Source organism: Leptonychotes weddellii, chromosome 4 (assembly GCF_054177405.1).
Source record: "Leptonychotes weddellii isolate Sample4059 chromosome 4, ASM5417740v2, whole genome shotgun sequence".
NCBI lineage: Eukaryota > Metazoa > Chordata > Mammalia > Carnivora > Phocidae > Leptonychotes > Leptonychotes weddellii.
The window spans coordinates 77,848,052-77,863,356 of NC_138372.1; the positions used below are offsets into that span (position 1 = coordinate 77,848,052).

The following is a 15,305-nucleotide window of genomic DNA, read 5'->3' on the forward strand; positions in this document are numbered from 1 at the left end:
CCCTGCAAAACTGTAAGCATTAAGTGCATACACACTGATCTTTGGTGACTTGTGTTCTGTTCTGCCTCCTGCTTCCTGCCTTTTTTTTTTTTTTAAAGATTTATTTATTTATTTGAGACAGCGAGAATGAGAGAGAGTACATGAGAGGGGGGAGGGTCAGAGGGAGAAGCAGGCTCCTCGCTGAGCAGGGAGCCCGATGCGGGACTCGATCCCGGGACTCCAGGATCATGACCTGAGCCGAAGGCAGTTGCTTAACCAACTGAGCCACCCAGGCGCTCTGCTTCCTGCCTTTTACCGGGTGTTGGGAGTGGCAGAGGGTAGATTCCGAACAGACACAGGGGAAGTGGGACAGTGAATGTCTGGGTCAGGCAGTATGCCTTGACTCTTGAAATACTTAGTATAAGCTAAGGCAAGTCATCTGAGCTAGAGCTCTTATTTGTAGAATCAGTCTGTATCTTACCTTTTCTTTTAGCACATCACTGAAGAATCGACTACACCTAGTTTGATGCTCTCAAATAACTGGGCTCTGAAAGTTAATTTCACTAGCTCCCTGGGGCATTATCACTAAAATTGCAGTGACACATTTAGAAAGTCTCATTCACTTAATTATTATTTAAGCTAAATTAACTCTCTAGGGTGGATGCACTTGTAGTACCGTATACGTTTAAAGCAGTTATCCACCAAACATATATTTCCAGAAAGTCTATCTGATAGGAGGCATTGTAAGGCTTATAAAGGTATAAAAACAATAAAAACATGTTTACTGCACTTAAGGAGCTTTATACTTCAGTATAATGGAAAATAATTACGACAGAGCTGTCAGGAGCCCATCAGGAAGTGGTTAGGAGTGCTGTGGGGAGCCAGACTGCCTGTCTCCACCACACCCTAGCTGTGTGACCTTGAGCAACTGATTCTCAGCATTTCATGTATAAATGGAAATGGGTTAATAATGGAACCGTCTTCAGGGTGACTGTGAGGATTATTAAGCCAAATTATGTCAGGTGCTTAGAATAGCACCTGGCACATAGTATGCACCCTATAACTTTTTTTTATTGTTATCATCATTATCATGGTCATTATCATTCTTATAGTTGAGTCTAAGGAAGAGGGGAGGGGTTTCTTTGCTCAAGAAAAAATACATGGCGGAGGTGGTATTCAAGTGAAGTCTAATGAAATAGGAAGAATTTTAATAACAGAGATGGTGTGGAGTATTCCAGAAGAAACCTCAGATGAAGGTGTCAGGTATGCTTAGGGAATGGTGAGGAGTCCAGACTAGCGGTTGGGGTTCATTTAAGCAGCGATGAGAAATTCACCTGGAGAGATCAGTTGGCACCTTGTCTTGGTGAAGGGTGGGCAGTAAGGCCGGGGTTTTTGAGCATGACTGAGACTCTCAGAGTCCTGTTCCAGAATTGCTGGAGTAGGCAGAAGTGGAGGCAGAGAGAAACCGTGTTAGTGCGAGTGTGGTGATAAGGGTTTGAAATAAGGTGATGGTATAGTCATGAAAGAAGGGTCAAATGCAGATTCACCGGACAACTAAATGCAGTTTAAGATTCAGGGCCTTTGGGACGCCTGGGTGGCTCAGTCGTTAAGCGTCTGCCTTCGGCTCAGGTCATGATCCCAGGGTCCTGGGATCGAGCCCCGCATCGGGCTCCCTGCTTGGCGGGAAGCCTGCTTCTCCCTCTCCCTCTGCTGCTCCCCCTGCTTGTGCTCTCTCTCTCTCTGACAAATAAATAAATAAAAATTAAAAAAAAAAAAAAAGATTCAGGGCCTTTAACATGGTTGGGCCTCTCTCTCTCAAGGTCATTGGAGGGACCCCAAGTAGTGGTTTTATAAAATTTGAGAAGATATTTGTGTACTTTTCTTTCTCTCCCCAAATGTTCTGTTTCAGCCCCTCAGGTTGTAGAGGATATAGAGAAAGAATCAGTCTGGGTATTGACTGGATGAGGATGGACACAATGAAAGAGAGAGGCCAGAGTCACAGGTGGCTTTGGAGATTGAGTCTGGCTGACTGGGAGGAACCCTGGATGACAGACACAGGGGGATGATGGGAGAAGCCAGTGAGGGTGCACTGCTTTCAAACCAAGCAGGTGCTCTACACTGGTCAGCTGCACCAGGGAAAGAAACATTGTCTTATTACCTCTGCCCATCCCCGTCCTCAATTGCTGTCTTGCAAGTGTGATAATTTTAAGTTATATGGGGCTTGGGAAAGGGGCCCATGCATGACTGTTAATTTAGCGGAATAGAATCCAAAGCACATATCACACAGAGGGACATCTTTGTAACGTCCCCATTTAGCACTCTGTATATGCTAGAACTACCTGTCTGAAAATTTTAAGGAAAATTTCTCTTTTGGTTTAAGTCTTCCATATTTGGTAAGTTTTAGGGCTTCTAGACTGTTTTTAAGTTATAACATCTGTTTTCTGGAAACTTCTATTTTGAAGAAATTTAATTGACTCAGCAACGGTCAGAATGCTAATCCACAGCTATCATGTCCGTGCTCTGGTGGTGGTACTTGACTGGGAAAGGCTGTTCTCAGCATCTGTTTTCTCTTTTATAAACAAGCAAAATAGTAAACAAATAACAGGAAATCAAATGCCACAATTAAAGAATACTCTCTCAGATGACCAAATCAAATTCTCAAGAGTATTTCCACTTTACAGATCACAGAAAATAAATATAATTAAAATAGGAGCACAGGTTTCATCTTTAGATATATATGGGTTGTGTGTATGTGTTGCGTTTTATAATAAGTCTTTTTTGGAGAAATAATAGCCCCTAAAAACACAGCTAAACACATACTTAGAACTGAGGCAAATGTCCCCAGAGAAAGACCATCAGCCAATTTGTGACTCAAAGTCTGGTGTAGCCCTTCTATATTAAGCCATTTGTTGTTTGAAGAATCACCTTTTATGTATCAGAGAGATTAAATGATCTGAGTAGAGAAATATCATTGTAAATTTCAAAATGCTTCTGAAATTTATGCATATTATTTCTCGACAGGCTTTAAAGATTTAATGACCATAGGATTTAGTAAAAAGAAATGATTTAGAAGTATTTTTGGATTAAAGAGGATTTTATTTAACTTCCCAAGTTGGTCTGCTGTTTTTCTATAAAATTAGCCCAAACTTGATTTTTTTTTTTTTAAGATTTTATTTATTTATTTGACAGAGAGACACAGCGAGAGAGGGAACACAAGCAGGGGGAGCGGGAGAGGGAGAAGCAGGCTTCCTGCCGAGCAGGGAGCCCGACACGGGGCTCGATCCCAGGAACCCGGGATCATGACCCGAGCCGAAGGCAGATGCTTAACGCCTGAGCCACCCAGGCGCCCCCCAAACTTGATATTTTGAAGCATTGTTTCTCAATGTGTGGTGTGCACAAATCTTTGAATATTTTAAATTATGTATTTTAATATTCATTTATGTCTAGACTCTATACGGCAAATGATACTGGTTTTCTGTTAACAGCAATGATATAAAACACTTTAGAATAAATTGATTTAAATGGGTGTGTCTGTTTAAAGAGAAATAGTAATACACGGTGCTACTTGTGGTGGGGGAAGTTGGGAAAGTTGATGCATGATTCATTAAAGTGTGGGAAACATTGGCTTATTGGTAAATCATATAAATTATGCTATCTTATAGTACTATAACTTCAGTGATATTGTTAAACAAAAACCTCACAGCCATTGGTTATTTATTTATTTATTTATTTATTTTAGAATGCTGGCTCTTTAAGAATCTTTTAGTAAAGAAATTGAGAGAGTTATTTGGGTCCTTGGTACCTGGCATTAAAGTTAATTAAGCAAAAACACAATCACTTTAATTGGTTGGCTTCTAGTAAATTAAAAAAAATGCGGGGCGCCTGGGTGGCTCACTCGTTAAGCGTCCGCCTTCAGCTCAGGTCATGATCCCAGGATCCGCGGATCGAGCCCCGCATCGGGCTCCCTGCTCCTCGGGAAGCCTGCTTCTCCCTCTCCCACTCCCCCTGCTTGTGTTCCCTCTCTCGCTGTGTCTCTCTCTGTCAAATAAATAAAATCTTAAAAAAAATAATAAAATAAAAATAAAAATAATGAAATAGGGGCACCTGGGTGGCTCAGTCGGTTAAGCATCTGCCTTCGGCTCAGGTCATGATCCCAGGGTCCTGGGATCGAGCCCCACATCAGGCTCCCTGCTCCGCGGGAAGCCTGCTTCTCCCTCTCCCACTCCGCCTGCTTGTGTTCCCTCTCTCGCTGTCTCTCTCTGTCAAATAAATAAAATCTAAAAAAAAAACAAACCCCGCATTATGTCCAGTGCTGTTCTATTGAGAAGTTTCGAGGACTTCCTGGCAAGAGTAGTGCACTCTGATAAAAGGTAATGCTCCTCCAGGCGTAACTTAGCATGATGCATACACCAAGCACTATGCAGAAGGCTTTTGTTAAATTTAACCTATCAAAAGTTTGGGAAGATTCTTTCAGTTTGGGTTTATCTATGCTAATATCTAGTGAGGAAAGTAGACAGCATATTATTTCTTCCCCTGGGAAGCAGAAAAGGAAAATCAAAATATTTAGAAGATGCTTTGAAATTAATTTTATTCAGAAAATATTTTTAGAGATATTAGAATATCTGGCAACCAATTTTTGATATTAAATTTGGTTTTAGTTTTATTAAAAAAATTTTTTTTATTTATTCATTTCAGAGAGAGAGAGCACATGCGCCTGTGAGCCAGAGAGAATGAGCAGGGGGAGGGGAGAAGGGAGAGGGAGAAGCAGGCTTCCTGCTGAGCCGGGAGCCCAACGTGGGGCGCGATCCCAGGACCCTGGGATCATGACCTGAGCCGAAGGCAGACGCTTAACGACTGAGCCACCCAGGCGCCCCTAAATTTGATATTTTAATGACCCTAGCATGTGTACATACAGTAATGCACTTATTTATTACATTTCACCTATCATCAGGTTGTAAAAGGGCATTGTATTTACCTGCCCCTGGACCCTTCCTGGAATTTATATGGCCTCTGCTGGGTTTCACTTTGCACTTACTAATAATTTAGCACTGGGATAAAAATAAAAACAGACTCTCATCTTACAGTGTGAGAACATGGGTCATGTGTGCTAAGTCATGCAGGTAAGACGAGTAGCTAAACCCTGTGGGGTATCCAGTCTAAAGAAGGATTTCATGTGGACTGCTGCCTCTCCTGCAGAATGGCTGCCTCGAAATTAAAGGGAATTAATGTAATTGCTCCTGAGGAGGGAAATGTAGTTTTGCTTTTCAAAGGTCGTTGTCTGAGCTTTAATTACGCCATCCAAACACAGAAGCCTTTTATAGCAGCTTTCCCTTTTAGCAGAGGTAGTCAACTTTCCAGTAGTGCTGCATCTTTAGGCTTGAGAAATCACTGCATTATAACCGACTCTCTTTATAGGGTATAACCTACCCATTAAGGCCCAGCAAAATCCTGTTTTCATATTGGTTACTCAAAAGGGGTTTTAAAGCTAGGTTTGGTTTAAGTGGATTTTTCTAATTATTTGAGCTGCAACTAGAGCTGTGATTCTCCCTTTGTAGAATCAGTGACTCACGTCTAGATCATTCTTTTACGGTGGTTTCATTTTCTGGGCTGTTTTGGTTTCACGTTCGATTGGCTTTGGTTGGTGTGTGCCCTATCAGACTGTCAGACTTATTTGTCAAATGAATATAGAGCTTTCTTTTAAACGCTGGAAGTCTCTTTTATGTATTTATTTTAGTTTCCTTTCTTTAGAGAAGACAGAATTAAGGTGTTTTCTAGTTCTGAAAATGTTAATAATTAAAAATGCATGTAATATATTGCTAGTGGGATAGCTTAAAACTCAAAGGAAATTTGTAAGTAAAGAGGAAGGTCCTGCTTTTTAAGAACTGAGACCCTGCCACTCTTGCTGAAATGCACAGGGTTTTGAAATAATGCCATTAATTCTAGGTAAAGAGGATCTTTGGGAATAAAATTTGATTCAAACTGTAGAGGAAAATGACCAATGTCCTCAGCTCAAAGTTAAGATATTAAATTATACTTAGAATAAAATTGGAGTCTGCCTATGGTTTGTATTGCTCTGCACTATTTGGCGGCCACTTGGTTCTCCTTCCCGTGTTCTAGCCACACCGAGGATATCTCTGTCCAATCACCAAGCTCTTTCCCTCAGCAAGGATGGTGCCCTCGTTATTCCTGCTGCCTGGCAAGCCCTTCCTCCTCTTCCTTGCTTTCCCTCTTCCTTGCTTTTCCGTGGACTGTCCCCTGCAGATCTTACCCTACATGTCTACCAGGGAGCCCTCCCTGTGCCTTCCCTCAAGTAGCCCCTTTCTATTCTCTTTCCAGAACCCTGTTTATTTCCTTTTTAGCACCTATCTCAGACTGTATTTATTTTGTTAACTATTGTCTTTGCCCCATAATGTAAATTCTATTAAGAGAGGTACCAGTACCTGGCACATATTATATAGTCAGTACGCTGATTAAGTTGTTTACTGGTTTTAAGAGCTCCTTTTTGTTTCTTTAAGATTAGTTTATCATGCTGGGCCAGAGGGATTTATTTAAGTATCCTCGATGTCAACAGTCAAGCCAGTGTGTTTTCTAGTGCTCTTTTTAAAAAAAATTATTTTTGAATATTTTTATTTATTTATTTGAGAGAGAGAGAGAGAAGAAACCCAAGAAGACTCTGCACTGAGCATGGAGCTCCATGTGGGGCTTGATCCCACAACCCTAGACCACGACCCCAGCCGAAACCAAGAGTCGGGCGCTTGACCGACTGAGCCACTCAGGTGCCCCTCTAGTGCTCTTACCTGCATTCATTTTCAGTTTTGTTGTGATTTATTTTACTGTATTTTATTGTACTGTGAATGCACAGTACAATAATGGAAGTAGAATTGTTCTGCTCCCAAAAGGGAAACTCTGCCATTGTATCTGTTCAGTGTGCCTTGTAAACAGCCCTGGATGGCCTCTTTATGGATCTGCCCTCTGTCTCTAAGCTCTTACCCATTTCTAAGCCAAAGGCTGCAGTTTAGCTTCAAGCTGAAAAGGAAATTTTGGCAGCTTGGTTGCTGTCTTTTAAAGGTTAGCATTATCACCATGACTGACAGTTGTCAAAGTGGAAAAAGGGAAATGCAAATTTGGTGAGTAATTAAATTAGTTTTGTGTCATTCTTTGGTGGTGTTCTAAATGTTGCTATTTATCTGTCTTAGGTAATCTATTTAAAGAAGACACCGGAAGAAGCCTACAGAGCACTCCTATCTGGCTCAAACCCCCCCTATCTTCCGTTCAGGTATAACTCTTGTGAGATTGGGCTAATAGCACTTGGCTAGACAGCTGCTGCCGTAGAGTTGGATTGCTGTGTTTTTAGTTGTCTTAAGACTGTGACCATGATGTTATACAGAATTAAATGAGATGGTAGCTTTTATTATTTTATTTTTGCAGAGTTCTTTTCCCCCTATCTAGTAAGAATAAAATAGCTTTTTCCTTTTAGGAATTAATTTTCTCCTTGAATTCTTTCTGTATCTTGACCTTTCAGCACAAAGAGTGCCTGATTTATGAGCTAATAACCATGTCAAGATTTGATTTGTTAGATTTCAGTACTCTACATCATTGATTCATCCATTCAGTCTTTCATTTCATGAGCATGAGTGAGCTCTGACTGAATGTCGGGGCTGGGGATAGAGAATAAGACCCTCAAGGTACCCTCCCAGAGACACATGTTCAATGGGGACCCGAAATGACCTGTTGAGCACATGAATCTAGCTTATATCTTGAGGAAGGCTGTTTCTCATTATAGTGTTGGAAAATACTTTTTAAGTATCAGCTGAAGAAGGTTTTTTAAAAATTTCAGGTAAACTTGAGCTTGTTTAAAAAATGGAAGGGAACATATAGCCAAACTCCTGTAATAGTCATTTCTGATAGAATTATGAATGATTCTAACAGTTTTATTTTTGCTTTTTGTTTATTTGTGTGTCCAAATCTACAAACATCTGTAATTCTTTTTTTTTTTTTAAGATTTTGTTTATTTGAGAGAGTGAGCAAGAGGGCATAAGCAGGGGGGAGGGGCAGAGGGAGAGGGAGAAGGAAGCTTCCCGCAGAGCAGGGAGGCTGACATGGGGCTCGATCCCAGGACCCTGAGACCATGACCTGAGCCGAAGGCAGGTGCTTAATGGACTGAGCCACCCAGGCGCCCCAGCATATGTATTTCTTATTGCTGCTAATCTCATAATTACCGACAATAATGAAAGAAAGGAAGAGCAAAGATTGAGGAGGCCTCTTTGTCCGCCTTCCTTACTCTCCTGTAAACTCACAGAGGGCAGGTCTTGGTGCCTGACACTTAAAAGTGATTTTAGCAAATATTTGAATGAATAAATCAAGACTAAATCCCTTCAGATCCAAGGGGTTCCCATTTCTGTTTCTCAGGCCATAGGAGGGAGCGTTAATTAGGCACAGGGTGGGTGTCAAGGTTGGGAGGAGGAATGGGGGAGATACTGCCTAATGTGCTTGATCTGCTTGATCTGTTTGATAGTCTCAGGAAGTCAGAGGAAAGTAGTGAGAGGAAAATATCCTCCAGTGATCTAGGGAATGAACTAATTAGCTACTGAAGGGCAGATAAAAAGTGACAGATTATGTATAGAAGCATTTGAACATGGAGACAAAGCTTGTTTTTTCCTTCCACTCCTAATGGCTTCTATAATTTGAAAGCCTTTGTAAAATACAATTCTAATTTTTAGAAAAGGGTAATTATTTTAGTCAGTGTGGGCTACTGTAACAAAGTAGCATAGACTACTATGGGTGGCTTATAAACAACAAATTTATTTCTCAGTTCTAGAGGCTGGATCAGGGTGGTCATGTTCTGGTGAGGGCCCTCTTCAGGAATGCAGACTGCTAACTTGTATCCTCACATGATAGAATGGAGGAGAGAAAGATCACTGGGGTACCTTTTTTTTTTTTAAGATTTTATTCATTTATTTGAGAGAGAGAGAAAAAGTGGGATGAGGGGCAGAGGGAAAGGGAGAGGGAGAAGCAGACTGCCCGCTGAGCAGGGAGCTTGACGTGGGGCTCGATCCCAGGACCCCAGGATCATGACCTGAGCCGAAGGCAGACGCTTAACCCACTGAGCCACCCAGGCACCTCATGGGGTGCCTTATAAGGGCACTAATCCCATCTTGAGGGCCTCACCCTCATGACCTAATCACCTCCCAAAGGTCCCATCTCCTCTAATATCATCACCTTGGGGGTTAAGATTTCAACATGTGCATTTTGGGGGGATACCAACACTCAGTCCATTGCAGTAATAATGAAAATATTAATCACTCTACTAAGTTCTAAGCCTAGTGGTTAAGAATATATGCCTTGGAGGCAGAGACATTGGGTTTGAAGGCTCATTCTGCTTTTTACTACCTGTAGAAAGGATAAGCAACTTGAGCAAGTAACTTCTACTCTCTGAGCCTCTGTTTCCTTTTCTGTAAAATGGCTTCAGGCTGTCCTGGGAATTAAGTGAAGTAATGCATTTATCATTATGTCTGGCACAGTAGCTGGCTTTTGTTTTTCTCCATGTTGTTAGTACGATTACTATTATTAATAAGAACTAAGGATTTTCCACATGGATATAAATATGAATAGAAAGTATTTTTTCTAATGATCACACCTTCTGGTTGTGGCAAGCAGATCTCTAGGCACATTAATTGACTGTAAAATAGTTAGGTTGTATAAAAATAGAGGATAAGATTAAGTCTTTTTTTATTAACATATAATATATTATTTGTTTCAGGGGTACAGCTCTGTGATTCATCAGTCTTATACAATTCACAGCGCTCACCATAGCACATACCCTCCCCAGTGTCCCTTCCCCCAGCCACCCCATCCCTCCCACCCCGCTCCACTCCAGCAACCCTCAGTTTGTTTCCTGAGATTAGGAGTCTCTTAGGGTTTGTCTCCCTCTCTGGTTTTGTCTGTTTCATTTTTCCCTCCCTTCCCCTATGATCCTCTGTCTTGTTTCTCAAATGAGGATAAGATTAATTCTGACAGAGATTTGGGAAAGTATCAGACTCATTTAAGCTGAGCTTTTATTTATTTATTATTTTTTATTTTAAAGATTTTATTTATTTATTTGAGAGAGTGGGCAAGAGAGAGCACGAGTAGGGGCAGGGGGAGAGGGAGAAGCAGACACCTGGCTGAGCAGGGAGCCCGATGCGGGGCTCCATCCCAGGACCCTGAGATCATGACCTGAGCTGAAGGCAGATGCTTAACCTACTGAGCCACTCAGGTGCCCCTAAGCTGAGCTTTTAAAGCTAGATAAGAGTTTGGAGAATGGATGCACTATGCACTATGGTATGCACTATGGAAAACCCTAGAGGTGTGAGATTTCTAAGTTGACCTCAGAAATTCTCTGTGGGAGGAGTACAGTGTCCGTGGTAAGAGAGGGGTCATGTCTGCACAGGATTACTGCGGCACTTTACCCAGGACAGTGAGGGCCCATTCAATTTGTTTGCTAAATTGGAAATCTGTTTGCAATTTTTTTGGTTGTTATTTTGAAAAATAACACTCACAGCTGGAAATTATAATGCTGTAATATTTGTAAAATTGTAATGTCAGTCAGTAGGCCCGCTGGACAGTGTAGCTATTTAAAAATTTTAAGTGGAAAATATATATTAAATTTTATGCTGGTGATATTATCCATTCAGAAGTCAAGGAAGATGTATTTCTCTTTCACTAGCTAGATGACCCTTGCTATCCCTAATTGTCAATTTAGGTGAAGATATTGGAGGAGGAGGAAAGAATAAATTCTTTTAATCATAATTATATGTTTAGCTTATATGTGCTAGGTAATTAATTTGTTTCCTGAGAACTAGAATTTTTGACTAATTAAGATCAGAATGGAAGAAAAGATAGGAAGAAAATTACTATTACTTAACATAGAATTAAGCAATAATTATTATAGTTGTAGCCTATTTTTCTAAATTGTTTTTATTTAAATATTTGAAAATATAAATATATTAACATGGTTCAGAAATTTTTTTTTTTTAAAGATTTTATTTATTTATTCATGAGAGACACACAGAGAGAGAGAGAGAGAGAGAGAAGCAGGCTTCCAAGGATCAGGGAGCCCGATGCAGGGCTTGATCCCAGGACCCTGGGATCCTGACCTGAGCCGAAGGCAGACGTTTAACCATCTGAGCCACCCAGGCGCCCCTAACATGGTTCAGAAATTTAAAAAGTATGTAAGGTTTACAGTGAAAACTCTCTTTCCCACCCTTGATCTTATCTCTTTAATTTTTTCTGGATACCTTCTGGTATTTGTTTCTTCCATATCCTTCTAGAGTTTCTTTATGCACATATAAGCAAGTAAAGATATATGTACATTTAAAAAAATTCCAGTATAATTAGTGTTATATTAGTTTCAGGTATACAATATAGTGATTTAGCAGTTCTACACGTTACTCAGTGCTCATCACCAAAGTGCACTCTTAATTCTTTTCATCTCTTTCACCCATCCCTGCCTTTCCCCCACCACCTCCCCTCTGGTAACCATGTTTGTTTTCTATAGTTAATTCTGCTTTTTTGTCTCTTTTTTTCTTTGTTTTGTTTCTTAAAATCCACATATGAGTGAAATCATGTGATATTTGTCTTTCTCTGACTGACTTATTTCACTTAGCCTTATACCCTCCATATCCATCCATGCAGTTGCAAATGGCAAGATTTCATTCTTTTTAATGGCTAACATATGTCTTCTTATTTTTCATTTTTATCACAAAATGTAGCACACTGTATATACTATTCTATACCTTGATTTTTTTCACTTAACTCGCCTTGGATATCTTTTCATATCAGTACACAGAGAGTGTCCTTCTCCATTCTGTATTATTTCTGTGTAATGTACAAGAACACGTGTAACCAGTCTGACATGTAGACATTTAGGTTGTTTGCTATCATTTCAGTTGTAACTTTTCAATTCATGTGGTCTGAAATGTATTTTAGAAGAAAGAAACTGAGACACTACTATGGAGAAAATTATAGTGTTGTGGTTAGACGTAAAGGGATTTTAGTAATCTGTTTGCATAAAGGTATTCATTATATGAAAAAAGAATGGTTAATGAAAAGATGAGGCATTTCTTCCTTGGTTTAGGCACCTGTTTCCAACTAAAAGGTTGAATGTAACTTGAACGTAACTCTAAGTTTTACCTTTCTGATAGCCCAAGACATCAAGAGTTGTGTTTACATTAAGCTATGTTTCTAAACCCAGACTCTTCATAAACCATACATTTGAAGCAGAAAATACCACAAAGTAGTGTAAAAAAATGTAGTTGAAGAAATAGTACAGGTTTTCTGGAATTTGACTGAAGAAACTTACTTTTTTCCTAATGCTAAGATAAGGTGGGAGTTGGTTTTAGTCTCTAGCCCAGACCAACTAAGGCTAATGTAATATTAACAAGAGTCATCTTACAGTTCTGGTCAGCCATCACTGCCTTGGCCTTCATTTGTAATCTGGATTCTGTCATCCACTAGGTTTTTTACATCATTTATTGTTATACTTTTATCTTCGTTGTCTAGATTTCTTTTTAATATGCTATTGTAGTAACACTTTTTTTTTTTTTTAAGATTTTATTTATTTATTTGACAGAGAGACACAGCGAGAGAGGGAACACAAGCAGGGGGAGTGGGAGAGGAAGAAGCAGGCTTCCTGCTGAGCAGGGAGCCCAATGCGGGGTTCCATCCCAGGACCCTGGGATCATGACCTGAGCCAAAGGCAGACGCTCAATGACTGAGCCACCCAGGCGCCCCTCAGTAACACTTTTATTTAAAAGACAAGAAGCCTTAAAGGGACGTCCATTTAAGTGTTACCGTTTTATTGTTGAAAAGTTTTTAAAAATGAAGACCAGTTTGAAGGCTTCTCGAAGTGTGGTTGGTGTCTTTATGTGCCTTCTTCACTGAAATGCCTGTTTCTATTTGTTCTCTAAATTCTTTTTTTTTTTCCAAGATTTTATTTATTTATTTGAGAGAGAGAATGAGATAGAGAGAGCATGAGAGGGGGGAGGGGCAGAGGGAGAAGCAGACTCCCTGCCGAGCAGGGAGCCCGATGCGGGACTCGATCCCGGGACTCCAGGATCATGACCTGAGCCGAAGGCAGTCGCTTAACCAACTGAGCCACCCAGGCGCCCTGTTCTCTAAATTCTTAGTGTGTTTCTAATAAAGGGGTTTTAAGGCTACTGTGAGTTTAAATAACATTGTTCTTCAAGATTTATTCCTTTAACAAAAATTTATCTGAACAGTTTCTTCTGTTAAAGCCTTTCCTCATTTTTCTAGAGAGGCTTGGCAGGTCCTTCGCCTGTAATTCCCTATTATATTTTGTGTATTGCATTTTGTTCAGGCCCCTTTACATTTGCCACATACATGATTAAAACAAATGTCTTGGGGCACCTGGGTGGCTCAGTCGGTTAAGCATCTGCCTTCGGCTCAGGTCATGATCCCAGAGTCCCGGGATCGAGTCTCGCATCAGGCTCCCTGCTCAGCGGGAAGTCTGCTTCTCCCTCTGATCCTCCCCCTCTCGTCCTTTCTCTCTCTTACTCTCTCTCTCAAATAAATAAATAAAATCTTTACATTGAGATGTAATTGACATCAACACTTTCTAAGTTTAACATGTACAGCATAATGACTTGACATACATATGCTGTGAAATGATTATCACAATAAATTTAGTTAACACTCATCACCTCATATAGTTACAAAAAACTTCTTTTTGCCCTTTTGATGAGAACTTTTAAGATCTATTCTCTTAGCAGCTTTCAAATCTACCATACAGCAGTGTTGACTGTAGTCATCATGTTGTAGATGACATCTTCAGTATTTATTTTATAACTGAAAGTTTGTACCTTTTGACCACCTTCACCCAATTCCCCAATTTACTGCTTGTTCTTGATTACATTAATTATAGTAGACTTTAGAGATAGTTGAATTTCTGGCTTGGTGTGACACTCAAGGAGTGTTTGTTGTGACGTTATTGTTTGCAAGTCAGTCTTAGTTCCATTAAGTTAATGGAATTAAGTTCCATTTAATTGTAAAGCAGTTGTGTCCAAAAATATACCTTTGCTTTTATTGAGGATAGCCAATATGTTTGTCAAGAGTGACTTTAGTTAGGGGCGCCTGGGTGGCTCAGTTGGTTAAGTGTCTGCCTTCGGCTCAGGTCATGATCCCAGGGTCCTGGGATCGAGTCCCTTGTCGAGTTCCCAGCTCAGTGGGGAGTCTGCTTCTCCCTTTCCATCTGCCTCTCCCCCTGCTCATGCTCTCTCTTTCTCTCTCTCAAATAAATAAATAAAATCTTAAAAAAAAAAGAGTGACTTTAGCTGAAAACTAGAGGAAAAGGGTATTTTTCACCTAATGCAGTTCCTTGAGTCCATCCATCTTTCATGTTGGCTTGGCAGTTGGCCTTCAAGGGAACAAGAGGCCGTTCAGTTATGGGGTCAGAGTCAGCAGAGTTTGAACTGGCAAGCCTAGCATGAATCTTTCTAGGTACTTTTCCTTTCAGTGTATTACCAAATTTATAGTTTATACTGTTGACCAGTTGTTCCATGAACTCATATTAATTGTGCTTGTCTAAGGTCTCATGAGACTACCAACTCTTAGTGGAATTCTCAGATTGTCTTCTTTGCAGTCAGTGGCCATGGTTTTCAAATCCTCCCTCTCTGATGTTCATAAAACAGTGTTGGTGAAAACTCTCAGCCTCATAAAACATGGAGAATTGCACAACTCTTCTTTTTGATTTCTTTTGTGCTTTTAAATTCGTTTTATAAAACTTACTTGTTTATGGGTCTATATGTGTTGACTTGGTAAGTTTTTTTGGTATTGATGATGGCTCATAAATCTATTGAAAGCAACTTTTCTATGACATATAATATAAAATGGAGAATAAAACTATACAGACAATAAATAACATCCAGGCTCCCAGTTTTGAAACAAATACAGAAAGCATGATTTGAGAAATAATGACTAGGTGCAGAGGTGAGGTTGAGGTAGTGTGCTGTGCTGACACCCAGTGGAATCAAGCAGATTGGATGTTGAATGTTCTGTCTCCAGCTGTTAGTTTAGTTTTTTCTTTTTTTTGGTGTTGGTTTTTTGCAGGTCTCTTCCTGGAGAGGTCCAGGAATGCATTTTTGTGTGGCTATTTTATTTTAGGTTGGAGAAGGGTCTAGAACTTATAGGTAGTACTTCCCAAAGTTACGTTGGTTCTCATATTTGGTTTTTAAAAGTCTGAGGGGCTTTAAAAAATATTGGTGCCTGGGTTCTATTCCTGGAAATGTTGACATAATTGGTGTAGGGTATTGGGATTTTCTTTTTTTTTT

General features: G+C 40.1%; 1 protein-coding gene across 1 annotated transcript in view; it reads left to right on the forward strand.

Moving 5' to 3' along the window:
• Positions 1 to 15,305, forward strand: part of CDC14A (cell division cycle 14A) — a 108,458-nt gene that overhangs the window by 34,481 nt on the left and 58,672 nt on the right. The window contains exon 4 of the mRNA XM_081817101.1: positions 7,176 to 7,290. Within this exon, the coding sequence (XP_081673227.1) occupies positions 7,176 to 7,290 (115 nt within the window). The remainder of the gene's footprint in view (positions 1 to 7,175; positions 7,291 to 15,305) is intronic.